Consider the following 15,956-nt stretch of genomic DNA (forward strand, 5'->3'; position numbering starts at 1 on the left):
ATGATTCATCATACAAAGGTAAGCATATTCCACATTTCCTTTTTTGAAATAAGACTGCTGATTTTTTAAAAAGTGGTAATTACATATGTTGTACTGCAAACTGCAGAAGTTCAAGCTTAAGGAAAGACCTTTTACATCCTTCCCTCTTCCTTGTATCTTAAAATTAAAGTCTAACATCAAACAGGGGGATTCATTATTTATTTAATTTGTAAGGTAAGAAACTTATCTGCATGTGTAAGTTTTTGAAAAAGAAGGGAGAAGAAACAAACAACTATTTCCTGTAGACTGCAAGCCTCTTGAGGTCAAAACCTGTCCTTCCATCTATGTTTCTACAAAAGCTACAGTTGGGACAACATCAAGATGCATGCAGTTGGAGGGAATCCATCTGTCTTCAGGCTTCGTATACTTTCCAGAGGACTTTTTGAACGTAAAAGAAAAGCCCCTGAAACTAAGACTAGACTGAAAATATGTCTTTAAGGTTTTTGAGACACACCAAAAAGAAAGCAACAAACAAAAACCACTAATGCTTTTAAAAGAAGAAGTCAAGGTGGGAGAAGGAGCTTACTACGTGAGTTCACATACTTAATCAAGCGAAGGGCTTTGTGTCAGGACGAACATGAGGATGGATAAATAACCCTGGTGTCTGCAGCCTGAGCGAAGATGGGAGAAACAGGACTGTGGGCTTAAGATCAAAGGAAATGAGAACTGGGATGGCCTCTTTCCGGTTCCCCAGGGCTGTCTGTTCTTATCCTAAGGTTATAAAAGATTTTTTGAGACTAGCTGAATAAACCAGATCCTGTTCCTTCCTTGGGAAAACTTGTTTATACTGTAACTGTTTTTAGACCTCGTAAAAGTTGGTGAACTTCTTCCTCATTAGCTTAAATTTTTCCACACTCAGCAAATATCAACAGGCAAGGGTTTTAGTCAGTGATAACAATGAAAGCTGGGAGCTCACCTAGGGCCTTAATAAGCTGGCTGCACTGACAGAGGGAAAGACAGAGACACAATCTCCCGCTCATGTTTATAGAATAACAGGGCTGAAAGGATAGGGAACGATACTGAAATCTAGGTAAATTTATTCTGACAGTGACAACAGCATTGTCTCTGACACAACTCATACCCGGCTTAAGATTCATTTTGGAACTGTCAGAGCTTTCAAGCAGAAAATTATTCTCAGTGGCTGAAACTTGGTTAAACAAATTTCACTGTGCAAGGAAAAACAAAGTTAACTTTTGGAAGTGTTTTGGGGGAAGAAACCTTGGTCAAGAAACTAGAAAATAACTATGTCAGCTAGATAGGAAGTGCCATCCCCATGCCGGGGTCTCAGGAAAACACATGAGGTTCAGCAGCAGGCAGGATGGGAGGGGGTGACCTAGACCCACGCTGGAGAATTGGCTCTGCATATTCTGAACAGGATGAAGAATCAGAGCCAGCAGTGGTGCCAACTGAAAAATGCTGGGTAGTTTGGACCAGTGACCCAAGCTGGGGCAACCTGAGCAACAAAATAAATAATGACAATACTGGATATCCATATAATAAAATAAACATCTAAAATCCCCTGCTGATATAAATACATAATTAGTAAACAAAGAACAGGGGATGGTGACAGAAGAGGCAGATCTTTCTTAAAGTAGAATGCATATTAATAAATGTAGAAGAAACAAGAAAAACAGAAAATCTTCCTTAAGCAAGCATTATAGTAATAATTATTATAGGCATGAATTAGTCACAGATCGTCAAATTAGTGGGTAAATTATGAATAAGAAAGTTCTAAATAGGTATTTAGTACTTGCTAAATTTTGCTAAAATTTTAAATTTTGCTAAATTTTGCTTAAGTTTGCTAAACAGGTATATAGTATCTTTAGAAACAGGTCAAAGGGATATATTACTTACAAATGGACAAATAGTATTTTTTACAGAGGAGAAACCAGCAGGTCCCACTTTAACCAAGAGACCAAATTTAACATTAGTCATCAGACACATGGACATCTTACTCCCCCTGATATGACACACTGAAGACAGGCACACTATCGTTTCTGTGGTAATTTTGCCCAAAATATGTACTCTCAACAAATCATGAGAAAACATCAGTGAAACCCAAAGTGAGAGACAGTCTAAATAACTGTTTTAAACTTTTCACAAGTGTCAAGGTCATAAAAGACAAAAATAGACTGAGGAACTGTCACAAGGTCAAGGAGACTAAGGAGGCGTGCACATTAGATCAATGCAGGATCCTAGACTGGACCCTGTTTCAGAACAGAACATTACTGGGGACTTGGAAGTACAGATAGGTATATGGATTAATTAAGAACACTGAACCCAGGCTAATTTGCTGTTTTTGACAGCCATACTATGGTTTAGGTTAGATATTAACAACAGGCAAAGTTGAGTGAAGAGTATATAGAAACTCCACTAGTTTTGCAACTATTTTGTAAGTCTAAAATTATTACAAAACAAAAAGTTAAAAATGGAATGGAGGCTGGGCACGGTGGCTCACGCCTGTAATCTCAGCACTTTGGGAGGTCAAGGCAGGCAGATCATGAGGTCAAAAGTTCGATGCCAGCCTGATCAACATGGTGAAACCCTATCTCTACTAAAAATACAAAAATTAGCTGGGTGTGGTGGTGCGTGTCTATAATCTCAGCTACTCAGGAGGCTGAGCCAGGAGAATCACTTGAACCCAGGAGGCAGAGGTTGCAGTGAGCCAAGACTGAGCCACTGCATTCCAGCCTGGGTGACAGAATGAGACTCTGTCTTTAAAAAAAAAAAAAAAAAAAAAAAAAATGGAGTTAGTTTGGCTTCATTTGGCAGCCAACCAGGATGAACTTGGGTGCACAGATTTCTCAGGTGAGACCTAAGACCCTTTCTCACCTGAGAAATAAAGAAGGACATGAATAGAAACACACAGTGGACAGGAGACAGCAAAAGGCAGTTCTAGTTCAATGAAAGCTTGTGCTGGGCTGCTTTCATTGGACAAGCATGCCAGAATTCTGTTGCTTTATGTGTCATTCATCTGCCCTCCATGGTACTGAGAAGAGTCAGGAAACGGTATAGTAATGTACACCTTAACTGTTCTTGTCTCTTGGACACTAGGGGACAACACTTCCTAGAACAGCCTCACCCTGGCACCCCAGATGTTTGTTGCTCATCCTATCTACAGGTTCACGGTCAATAGTAGTAACAGCCTCTAAAGTGAAAAGGACTCAGCATACAACCTGCAAAGAAGACATAGCAGAGGGCATCTGGGAGGCTATGACAGTGTGTTCAGGGAAAAATGATCCTAATAGAAAAACAAACAGTAGGTGGCTGAACTTGGGGAGAAAAAGAGCAAGCCAGCTGGACACCTTGGGCTTTTCAGGAGAAAAGTAGGCCTCCCAATCAGTCTTGCAGGCTTAAGCAGCGAAAGGACAGCTTTCCTCAATAACCTCTTCACTAGAATTTTCAAAACCTAAACAAATATCTCAAACAATGATCTTCTTTTTTTGCCCAATAAAAGAATGTCATGTCCATAAAACTAAATTTTGAATCAAATCCTTTTCCCAGACATAATTCTGAAAAACCTTAAAACACAAAGTAAAAGAAATCAGATGCTTATCTGAATATCATCCTATGATCATTAGAGGTAATTCTTACACATTTTATTAGTATTCATCTCTTGCCAGATATTTAAATAATTGTGAAGAGATGTGTCAAGAGAAGAGTAATTATACAAAGCTTTATAAAAGGAGATACAAAGCTTTATGCTCTAAATGTGGCTTTCGGTTTAAAAACCTAGGCTGTTTAGCACAACCCCAAATAGTTCTGGGATGGTTGCATAATATCAGATCTCAAGTAGCTCTAATAACTGCTTTGTAACCCCTGGAATAATGAAGCAACACAGGATCTTTTTTTTTTTTTTTTTTTTTTTTTGAGATGGAATCTTGCTCTGTCGCCCAGGCTGGAGTGCAGTGGCCGGATCTCCACTCACTGCAAGCTCCGCCTCCCGGGTTCACGCCATTCTCCTGCCTCAGCCTCCCGAGTAGCTGGGACTACAGGCGCCCGTCACCGCGCCCGGCTAATTTTTTTTTTTTATTTTTAGTAGAGACAGGGTTTCACAGCGTTAGCCAGGATGGTCTCGATCTCCTGACCTCGTGATCTGCCTGTCTCGGCCTCCCAAAGTGCTGGGATTACAGGCGTGAGCCACCGCGCCCGGCCAACACATGATCTTATTTTGAAGACAAGTTTACCACTACACAGTGATGCTGGTCCACACCTACCTCCCACCGCATTACAGCGCGATGTCATTTCCCAGAGCACCAGAGCCATGGAGTAGACATCGGTCTGCTTAAAGGACTCTACATTCTCCAAATTCATCCTGGATTCTAGGACTTCTGGAGCCATGTATCTTGCAGTTCCCACCTATAGCAAAAACAGACAGTGAGGCCCATCATTTAATTCCAGCTGCATTTTTATTTTCACAATATAGCTGATAGTGGCTCCTGACATGTGCAAAGGATTTTTTTACAAAAATCACAGGGCTGTTTTAAAGAATGAGAAATGCACAGAAAGGTACAGGTAGATGGTTATTTTTTAAGAGATGTTCTCTCCCTGAAAACGCTCTAAAGACTATAAACAAAGCATGCCAAAATAGGCAAGTGCCAAACCCCAGAGCTGCCTTATCTAACCCCATGACTTGTGTCATCACATTTTTCAGTAACATCCTTACAGATAACCTGAGAGACAACATTTGTGATATTTTAAATGTTTATTTTTGCTTTTCAAAATTAAGTTTATTTTTTTATTCCTGAAGCTCCACGACTTATGGTAAAAATAATAATTGCTATCAGTTTTGATCACTTCAGGACTGAGTCTTAATCTTTATTTATCCCATGGCACATTCCAGTGTGCAAAGGATATAGTACCATTGCATATCATCTCTACTAAATTAAATTGTATAAAAGCATTTTCACAGTAAAAGACCAAATCTGGATCACTTTATAATTTTCACGTGTGGGCCATGTAGTTTTATTTTGACTTTTAGGCCTGTGCTAATCTCTATGACTGATAATATGCAAACGTGGGATCCATATGAAAAAGGAAAAAAATATTCCAGTGAATGGATCACTTAAATATTTAGTATTGTAGTATGTATAGACTGACTAAATAACAATAAAGTCCTGCCTTCCCAAGGATCTAGGGAAGCCGAGTGAGTTGATATTATCATTCCAAGGAATGTTTCTCATTGGCATGTATTAGAAACAGTTTTTCTTCTCAAGAGGTCATTGCATGGCTCATTACTCTGGCACATTAGGCTGCCCATGTTTCGATGTTTACCTCAACACTGTGTGTGCTGCCATGGACACAGGGCTGACTGAGCAGTAACCATATGCTTCAGAGTGTGTCCTGCCACCTGGCTAAAGAAGACAGTGCTGCTCTCCACAGACTCCACTGTGTGAAAACACTGGGCTTGTCATTTATAAGATGTTGTGGTGATTTCTAATCACCTTCCGATAGTTTCTTAGCCAAAAACATTTCCATTTTAATCTGTGAGAGTGCTTCAAGAGCGGAAGCGCTCACTCAGTTGACAAGTACTTATTTTACTTTCAATGTTCGAGGCATTGTGCTAGGTATCTTGGGTGACCATGTGGATGTAGATTTGGACTTCAGGGAGATCCATGACATTATTAATAGGCCTTCCACGACCCTATTAATACAAAGAATCATACAAAGAAACCAACACAACTACAGCTAATATAGAGTAGAAAGGACTGAGTACAACCATAAGAGAGGGAAAAAATAGAGGTAAAGTACTGACAGTGCTTGAAAAAAGGAAAAAGCATTTGCTGGAAGAGAAATGAGAATTGATCCAGGAGGAAAAAATGTGCTGAATTGGGAGGGATTTGAAGACAGGAGGAGAAATGCTGTCCATTAGCAAAAATGCTCAGGCAGGAGAGAGCAGAGCATGCTCAAGGCAGACTCGGTACTTTGGCTAGATTCTCTAAACCAGCGTCCAGAGTATAGGGCTGTTTGAGGTAAGAGCCAGGAGATACGGATCAAGAGGTAGGGTGAGGCCAGGCTCAAGGTAAAGGGAATCTAGCACTATCTCTAACTTACCTGCCCGCTGTTAGCCAGGTCATCCACAGACAGAGTAGGGTCCAGACGCAGGGAAAGCCCAAAGTCACACAGGCAGCAGGTCAGGTCGTTCTTCACGAGGATATTGGAGCTCTTGAGGTCCCTGTGCACGATGGGCATCTTGGGCCTCCCGCACGGAGTGTGATCACTGTGGAGGTGGGCAATGCCCCGGGCGAGGGAGCTGCCCAGTTTGCGCAGGTCCTCCCAGCTGATGACATGCCGCGTCAGGTACTCCTGTAGGTTGCCCTTGGCATGGAAGGCAGTGATCAGCCAGTACTGTTTCCCCAACTCCGTCTTGCGCTCCTCAGCTGTCAGGAACTGGAGTATGTTCTCATGCTTCAGGTTGATGTCTGAGAAGATGTCCTTCTCCGTCTTCCAAGAGGCATACTCCTCATAGGGAAAGATCTTGACTGCCACTGTCTCAAACTGCTCTGAAGTGTTCTGCTTCAGCTTGGCCTTATAGACCTCAGCAAAGCGACCTTTCCCCACCAGGGTGTCCAGTTCAATGGGCAGCAGCTCTGTGTTGTGGTTGATGTTGTTGGCGCATGTGGAGCTGATGTCGGAGCGGTCGTCTTCCAGGATGATGGCACAGTGCTCGCTGAAGTCCATGAGCTTCCGTGGCTTGCCAGCTTCCCAGGATGAGCTCAGCTTCTGCTGCCGGTTAACGCGGTAGCAGTAGAAGATGATGATGACAGATATGGCAACTCCCAGTGGTGGCAGGAGGCTGATGCCTGTCACTTGAAATATGACTAGCAACAAGTCAGGATTGCTGGTGTTGTATTCTGATGGGGAAACAAAACAAGGAGAGAAGGAGTTGGATGTGGTAGGTGTGTACTGTCAGGAAGCGGGTTCATGCCCGAGCATCTATAGATTTTAGCGTCTGTATAGTTTTTGTAGATACTACATTGTTAATTTTTTATTTCAGGGATGCCAGTGCACACTTGTTCAGTCTTCCCTGCCTCTGGCCATCTATTTGACATCTCCTACTCTTCCTTCAAATTTCAGCTTAAATGTCACTCCTTAAGAGAGACCTAGAAAAACTTGGAAAATTGTCTTATTTTATACATTTTCATTGCATCTTATACCTTTCCTAGGTAACAATTCAGTGCAACTTAAATTAAATGACCTATGACTCCACCTCTTGATTTCACGTCTGTCTTTCCCCACTTTCCCATCCCCCACAGACAGGGAACTCCATGCTGGCAGGGACCATGTCTTCTTCACTACAGTAAACTGCACGTAGCACACGGCAGATCCTCAATACTGCCAAATAAAAAGACAAAGCATTTATTGAGTGTTATCGAAGCTCAGAACATTGGGAACGTGGAAAAAAATGACACAGCTTCTGCCTTCAAAAAATTTGCATGTATGATATCTGGTAAAAACACAGAGCATGCCATGGTTTCCACCAAAATCTTTGCTCTTTTTCAAGCTCCAACTTGTTCTGCCCTGATCAGCATTCAGGCTACCCTAGGCCTATGGGTGACAGGGAGAGGAGTCCGTGGAAAGGATCTCTTTGGACAGGTATCTTACACCACCCACCATTTCTCTTTTCAGTGTGCATGTAAATTGTAGTTTCATGGAACTGAAATATTTAATAGCAACGATGGAAACATTGCCACAAAGGTAAGATCAGTTAACAATGGAAACGTTGCAGTTTTATGACTTGGAATTCCGGAGCAGGCCCCTGTGAGCTGATGAATAGAGTCCTTAGCACCAGATATCTAACTATAATATCTTGTGCTTCAAACTTTGGTTCATATGCTGGCCTTGTTGGCTCTGGTGAAACAGTTTTCCTCTTTGGAAGAAGGACATGAATAGAAACAGACAGTGGACAGGAGACAGCAAAAGGCAGCTTTAGTTCAATGGGAGCTTGTGCTGGGCTGTTTTCATTGGGCAAACATGCCAGAATTCTACTGCTTTATGTGTCATCTATCCGCCCTCCAAAGTACCCATTAATCATGCTCAGATCCTAGAATCATTCGTTAAATATATCACTACTGAGTGTCTACGTTGGGCATGGCACTGCCCTCAGAGTACCCAATAGAGGACTTAGGGCATATATACAAATAAGGAATATATGGCATCTGGGATAGGGGCTAAATGTACAATGCAATCTATATGTTAGTGGAATGTGGAAGAGTTTAGAGAAACATGGAAGGCACAGTAGCAAAAAAATTGCCTTTAAGTTGGTCTCTGAAGAATGGGAAAAGTCAGTGATGAGTGGAAAGAGTGCTCTGTTCAGGAGAAAGAATATATGATCTATCTAAGGAAGAGCAATTCTCCCATACTGACCACCCTGCACCTGGGGAATAGAAAGGAAAAAACGGGTAGGTGGTAGGGAAACAAACTCCATGTCAGAGAAGGATCTTTTGATTATTCAATTGTCAGTTTTCACCTACAGTAGGTGTTTGAAGAGAAAAAAAAAAGAAGTGATGAGAATATAGTCCAGGTGGAATGAGGATATAACCAAATTCTCTCGAGGGGAACCTATTACCTAAATGGTATTGATAAAGGAGTTAAGAAGAAATTACTTGGGCAGATAGTAAGGGTATGGGAGTCCAAGGTAAGGCTTTTCGTTTTAATGAAAAGCAGCCCCAAATCATTTGCTAACAAACAGCAGCCTGTAAAGTCGAGCTTCAGACACAGGCAAGCTGGGAGCTTGCACGGGTGAATGCCGGCAGGAAGTAAGGACATGTTCAAGACGGTGGCTCCATCTTCCCTTCTCTGTCAGCCATGTGTACAGTAAAGAGCAGACAAGATGGTGCTGATCAACTGGAAAGTCCATTTGCATAAGATTAGGGTGGGGTGACCAGTCCTCCCCAGGCACTATGTAAACGTCATACCTGAATGAACCAATCTGTGAGCCCTATGTAAATCAGACACCGCCTCCTCAAACCGGACTATAAAATCCAGCACATTCACCGCCAGCCCTTCGTTTCTGCTTGGAGACTCCTTTCTCTATAGAGAGTTGTTTCTCCTTCTCTTCTCTTCTGCTTATTAAACTCCTCTCCTAAACTCGTGTGTGTTCATGTCCTAAATTTTCCTGGCTCACGATGATGAACGCCAGGTTATATACAGCATCTGATACTTTCGTGTTTTTTTTTTTTTTTTTTTCCTGAAGATGGAGTCTTGCTCTGTCACCCAGGCTGGAGTGCAATGGTGCGATCTCTGCTCACTGCAACCTCACCTCCTGCCCCAGCCTCCCAAGTAGCTGGGATTACAGACGTGCACCATTACGCCCAGCTAATTTTTTTTTTTTTTTTTTTATTTTTAGTAGAGACGGAGTTTCACCATGTTGGCCAGGCTGGTCTCGAACTCCTGACCTCATGATCTGCCCGCCTTGGCCTCCCAAAGTGCTGGGATTACAGGCGTGAGCCACTGCACCTGGCCCAGAATCTGATACTTTCATTTAACAAAACACAGTGAGAAATGAAGCTAGTATATATCAATTTTTAAGGTTTAATATGATTATTTGTTCTTAAGGTAAGTCTAAGTAGAAATGCCAACTTCCACTGACTGTATATTCTAAATGAAAATCTTGGGTCTAGTAACCAGAGAAGTAACCCCAATATATCAGAATTCCAGAAACCAAGAGAAAAAAAATTAACATTTTTTGGAAAGATACATGAATGCATTTAAAAAATATAGGGAAAGTGAGAAAATTTGGTGACTGACCCTTAAAAACATAAATTCTTACTCACACTGGGAGGCTTGGGTTGGGATAAAGAACAGGCAAGAGTAGGGCAGAAATGGGGTGGGACAAAGCAATTCCAGAACGATTCAAATGCAAAAGAAAAAAAGATGCTCTTGTGGAGATGTATGGACTGTCCCTGTTGTCCAGCAAAGTATAAACCTGGAGAACAAAATTAAGGGGGCAGATGAACTAATGTTCAACCACAACAGCCGATCCAGCAGTCGGCATTTCCACTTAGACTTACCACTTCCACAATGTTCCCTCCCTGAAACTCCACCTCTATTATCTGTGGTATCCAATGAATGTGTTTGCTTGAAGTACCCACTTGTCTCCATTCTCTGTGTCTGTAACTACATGGAATGTCTTATAATCATAAATCCACTTGATTATCTGATTGCTTCTCCCTGACAAAGCAGGGTAGTGGCCAGATCTATTTGGTCACCATGCTATACCCAGTACCCGGGGCAGAATGGGGCAATTTATGGTATTCAACAAACGTGTTTTAGAAACTGAATGATAACTTATGTGGAATGATATTTCTCAAATTTCTAATATTTTATAGCAAGGTTTGACAAACTATGGCTCAAGAGCCCATGGCCTGCTTTTGTATAGTCCTATGACCTAAGAATGATTTTCCCCGCATTTTTAAACAGTTGTTTAAAAAACAATAAAACTAAGAAGTTCGTGCAACAGAGATCTTATCTGGCCCAGAAAGCCTAAAATATTTACTGTCTGGCCCTTCACAGAAAAACTTTGCTGACCCCTGTTCTAGAGGTGTCACTTTAATAACCTCATTGGCAGAATCTCGAGAGACTTCACTTTGGCCAAATGTGAATATGTAGTCAATTTTTTTTCACATATGAGAAAATGAAATTTGGAAAAATTTAAATATTAACTGCATCATTACTTAGCTGTGTCCTTAATTCACTAAAATGTCCAAATGAAATGTTGATTCATCATGGCTACCTTTAATTTATAATTCCTAACTATCTATAAAAAGTCTTCTTTGCTCATTTCAATTCCTTTTTAGCCTAAAGGAAACACAAAAACAGAAATCCCCTTAAGTGTATGTGCAGCACTGACTGAGGAAGATTCTAGAAATCCCCAGTTCAATGTCAGAAACCAAAGTTTTACTTTCTCCTAAAATTTCCTGTTATTTCTTTAGAAAACTTACACTTAAAAAACTTTTGGCGGGAGGAGGAATTCTCGAATAACATCTGTCAATCTTGAAACTTCAAAGAGGTGGTGACAAACTCTAACAATAGCAACCAAGGTTGGAAGGAAGCTTTGGGATGTGGCTTTATCTAAACAGAAGCCACCCACACCCTCTGGCAGTATTAACCCTTGGGTTGCTACTAGAAAACCCAACAGCTCTAGGTGTAGGTACAAGCCAGCATCTCCTTTACTCGGAGACCAACAGGAAATGTTTCTTTTCATCAGCCTCCAGTTACAGAGAAACTCGTATCTGAACACTTACTAAGTTCCTGGCTGTGTGCTAAGGATTTTATAAAACATTTAAATTTAATTGCCAGAAAAACCCTATGAGATAGAAACTGCTATTATTATAAACCCCATTTTACAGATAGGGAAGCTAAAGGTCAGACAGTTTAAGTAATTTTCCAAGATGATAAATTTAGGCCACAGCAAAGCTGGTATTTAAAATGAGCACTGCCTGACTGGAAAGACTTCTGATCTCAACCCCATGCCTGATCTCTTAACTTCATAGTGGTGAGAGCCAACTAAGAATGACAATGACTTTAGGCTGGGTGTGGTGGCTCACGCCTGAAATCCTAGCACTTTGGCGGGAGGATCACTTGAGCCCAGGAGTTCGAGACCAGCCTGGGCAACATCGTGAGACTGTCTCTACACAAACTGGAAAAAAAAAAAAAAAAAAAATTAGCCAGGCACTGTGGTGCTTCCTGTAGTCCCAGCTACTAGGGCAGCTGAGGCAGGAGGATTACTTTACTTGAGGCAGGTGTTCAAGGCTGCAGCACACTAGGATCCTACCACTGCATTCCAGCCTGGGTAACAGAGCAAGACCCTGTGTGTGTGCGGGTGGGGGTGGGGGGTCCCAATTTGATGAAGTATTTTTCTTTAGTGTAGCCTGGACTAAGTGATTTTACAGCCATCCAATGAGCGACGCTGGCAATTCTTGTATAATGTGTCTAAAGGACTATATTTTGGGTATAGGGACTATTTCCTTTCCTCTGAACTAAGAACCACAGTTTAGCAGTGTCTCTGTAAATATGCATCCTTTTCCTGCCAGGAAATAAAAAGTTTTATGTGAAGGAGAACCCCAAAATCTTTTTCTTTTCTCAGAGCCTATTGTCATGGCCTAGACCTTAGCAGAGCTCAAAGCATAATTGTTGCACTATTAGGACATTCCGTGAATAGTAATAACATCGAACTAGATCTAGCTCTGAAGGGCATGAAAAATAAGGGTGGAATTTCTCCAAGGCCCATACAAAAATGAGGCTATAATAGTAAACATTTTTAGCCTGGGCTCGGTAAATAGGGTTCAGTGGGTCTGTGAATCTGAATGGGCAAAAATTGCATCTTTTTTATTTTCTCTAACCTTTAATGAAAAATTAATATTTCCTAGTATTAGCTGTACCTATGACTTTGTCGTTGCAGACATCTCAGCATGTGACTTATGCTCATCATTTAGACACTTCAGTTGTTTAGATCTGCTGCTATTGGTATTTAAAAGCATTACTATAGAAACACATATTACTGTAACACAAATTCATTTTTAAAATATTTGATCATTGTATGTCAGTGTAATTGGTTTTCTTTGACATACTCCGTGTTCTATTTTATGCATTTAAAAAATATCACAGTGAGAAGAGGTCCACAGGCTTCCTTACTTCAAGAAGTCCATGGCACACACACACAAAAAAGGGAAGCTCCTTTGGCAGAGTGAAGGCATTTGGGCGTTAGTCTCTTCTCCAGGACTCCTAGAGCGGGGATTTTGGGACTGATGGGTCTCTCTAGGAAGTTGGTAACTAGTGCCAATGGTAGATCTGCCCGGCTTGATTTGTTGTGCTGCACATGGACAACGGTGGGTGCTGTCACAGCTTCTGTGGAGTGCGAAGGCAGCTCCGCAGTGGAGAATGAGGAGAAGCCCTACTTCGAAATCTTGTAACAATAAGAAAGATAACTCATATATGATGTGCTTTGTTGGGTTAGGCACTGGGCAATTTATTTTGTAAACATGATCTACTTTATTTCTCCAACAACCCAATATATGAGTTAGATTCTCTTATCCCTGTTTTACAGAGGAGGATACTGAGCCTTGGTTGCTTCTACAACATTTTTGTCTACTTAGTAAATAAGTATTCTTGCTAAGTAAAAGCCGTTCCTGGTAAGTACTCAATAAATGAATGCTGTCCTTTTAATGTTATAATTAACATGACTTGAGACAGGAAGTTCTGCCTTCCCCTCAGCTATCTCTCTTTAGCATAGTTTCCTTCTTTGGATCTCAGCCAGTTGTATATATACTCTTGCTTTAGGTGAACATGCTGGCATGTGAACATTCTTGTGGTTAGAGCTTCACTGCCAACTTCACAAAAATCTCTCTTGGCATCTGAGCTCAGTAGTGTACTAATACACCAAGGTGGGTGAAAAACTATCATCCACGTATCCCACTAAATTTATGCCCTAAACTCCTTTATGGAGTGGAGGAATTGCCAAACTACTTCAAGTATTAAAGTAGGAGCCTATCTCCCAGATTCAGCTATGTTGATTTGCTTTTTGTCAAGACACATTAACTGATCCACAGAGGATTTTACTTACCAAGTTGGCCTTAATTTAATGTTTTTATTTTTTTAACCAAGTGACTTTTATTTAAAATAGTGAATTAGGGAGGTTCAGTTTTAAGTTCCTTTTAGGAACTAGTGTCGGCATAACAAAGGATTTAAAAGAGGCTGAGAGCAACGTGTGTGCGCGTGCACGCGCATGTGCGTGTGTGGGCACATGCAAATTAAAGTTATAAGACAAATTGTTTACTTTTCAATCACTCCAAAGGAAAGTATACCACAGGATTTCCCCTTGAGGTTTTCTGCCAGTTCGTATTTTTTTATGGCATATTAACACTTACCTTTGGAAGACAGATGAAAAAAGAATTTGACATTTGTCGTTAAAAAAATATTTATGTAACAAGACTCTGACATTTGCAAATGGCTCCTTATTTGCAACCAAGTCTGGCCTCTATGTGTGACAGAAGTGACTGGAAATTTTCAGAATTATTAAATGGATCTCAGAGTTCATTGTTAAGGAGACAGCTTGGTGGTATGGAAAGAACAAAAGCTTTGAAACCACTCAGATGATTAAAAAAACAAAAATGGGGGCAGACATGGTAGCTCACACCTGTAATCCCAGCACTTTGCGAAGTTGAGGTGGGAAGATCACTTGAGCCCAGGGAGTTTGAGACCAGTCTGGGCAATATAGTGAGACTCTGTCCGTATAAAAATTAAAAATTAAAAAAAATTAGCTGGATGTGGTGGTATGGGCATATAATCTGTGCTACTTAAAAGGCTGAGGCAAGAGGATCACTTGAGCCCAGAAGTTCGAGACTAGAGTGAGCTATAACGGCACCACTGCATTTTAGCCTGGGCAACAGAACGAGACCCTGTCTCAAAAAAAAAAAAAAAGTTAGCCTTCTCTTTCTCTTTCCTTTCTCCTAAGGGTAATTTAAAATAATATACTTAGCCCAAGAGCACGGTATGGCCTTCAGAATCAGAGAAATTACTCTGATTTCTCTCTTATGAAAAAGAATTCATTCCAAAATGAAACACAGATAGAGAAAAGTACATAAAACAAGTGTCTGGCTTAGTGAATTATTATAAAGTCAACACTCTTGTAACCACTGGTCAGGTCAGAAAATATAATTTTGCTGGCCATCCCAGAAGTCTGTTCATGTTCCCCAACTCAATCGGAGATCCCTCCCTTCCTCTAAAAAGTAATCACTATTCCTGACTTTTATAGTTATCATTTTCTTGAGTTTTCTGACTGGTTTTATCATCCAAGTATGCATCTGCAGTCGTCTGATACTAATATGACTGAATATAAATGCAAAACCTTGTTTTTTTTGCAGAATTACTGTTTTAAATAAAACTTCCTACAATAAAAACACCAGTAGACTCTTTACAGAAATGTTTAATCTGAATTAATCAAACCATCAGACAAATCTAGAAAGTGCCTTTATAAAGGAAATGACCTAGTCAAATCAAAGTCAATGTCATGAAAACCCAAAACACGCTGTAGAGGCAAAACAATCAATTCTAATGTGTTGTCCTTGACTGGATGCTGAATTTAAACAACAGATCCATAACCTTGAAGAGATTTGAATACGGACTGGAATGCATATATATTCAGATGTATATAGGTGAAGGTATCTGTGTCTGAGTGTCTGTACAGACACACACACAGAAAGAAAGCAAAAGCTAAGCACTCACATATATACTTCAACTGCAGAGTTCAAAGATCCTGCCATCATTTTCTGCACCTTTAAAAATTTTGTTGACATGTTACATACAGAATAACTTGTCACCTTGTTATTCTAAGTGTGTCCCCAGACCAGCAGCCATCAGCATCCCCTGGGAACTTACTGGAAATGCAGAGTCTTAGCGCTGTCCTCAACTAACTGAATCAGAATCTGCATTTAAAAGTTCTTGCAGTGATTCATTTACGCATTCAAGTTTCAGAGGTAAATTTTATTTTTGCTAAAGAGTTTAGCAAAAATTAAGTTCTTTGGTACTCTGCCATAGAGATGCTTTCCTCCTACAAAAATTTTTCGTAGTGGAATTACTTGCAAAGCTCTGGTATGGTTGTATTCAGCACTAGCCAATGAGAAAATGGTCCATGATAATTTTCTAGTCAATTAACTGGTGGAGGAATGTAGAATGAGATATGCTTCCCCATCCATCATCCCAGTAAAAAGCACACCAATTTAAGCAAACAATAAAAAGTCATTTTAATTAAACAATGAAAGGACAGTAAGCTCACTAGCAAGGCAGGATTTAATTTAACTTCTAGCTATTGACAGCACTGTTTGACATTCTGGATATAGTTTGAGAGTATTTTTTCCCCAAATGATGAAAGAAGCATTCTCTCCAATCAATGTGGTTGTTTTATTCCAACTGCACAT

General features: G+C 40.6%; 1 protein-coding gene across 6 annotated transcripts in view; it reads right to left on the bottom strand.

Annotated features, from left to right (window-relative positions):
• Positions 1-15,956, bottom strand: part of TGFBR2 (transforming growth factor beta receptor 2) — an 87,113-nt gene that overhangs the window by 15,427 nt on the left and 55,730 nt on the right. For all 6 annotated transcript variants that reach the window (XM_050777247.1, XM_050777230.1, XM_050777263.1 and 3 more), the window contains 2 exons: positions 6,094-6,893; positions 4,257-4,398 (listed from right to left, as the gene is read on the bottom strand). In XM_050777247.1, the coding sequence (XP_050633204.1) occupies positions 4,257-4,398; positions 6,094-6,893 (942 nt within the window). The remainder of the gene's footprint in view (positions 1-4,256; positions 4,399-6,093; positions 6,894-15,956) is intronic.

The sequence above is a fragment of the Macaca thibetana genome, chromosome 2 (assembly GCF_024542745.1).
Source record: "Macaca thibetana thibetana isolate TM-01 chromosome 2, ASM2454274v1, whole genome shotgun sequence".
In the NCBI taxonomy this organism is placed as follows: domain Eukaryota; kingdom Metazoa; phylum Chordata; class Mammalia; order Primates; family Cercopithecidae; genus Macaca; species Macaca thibetana.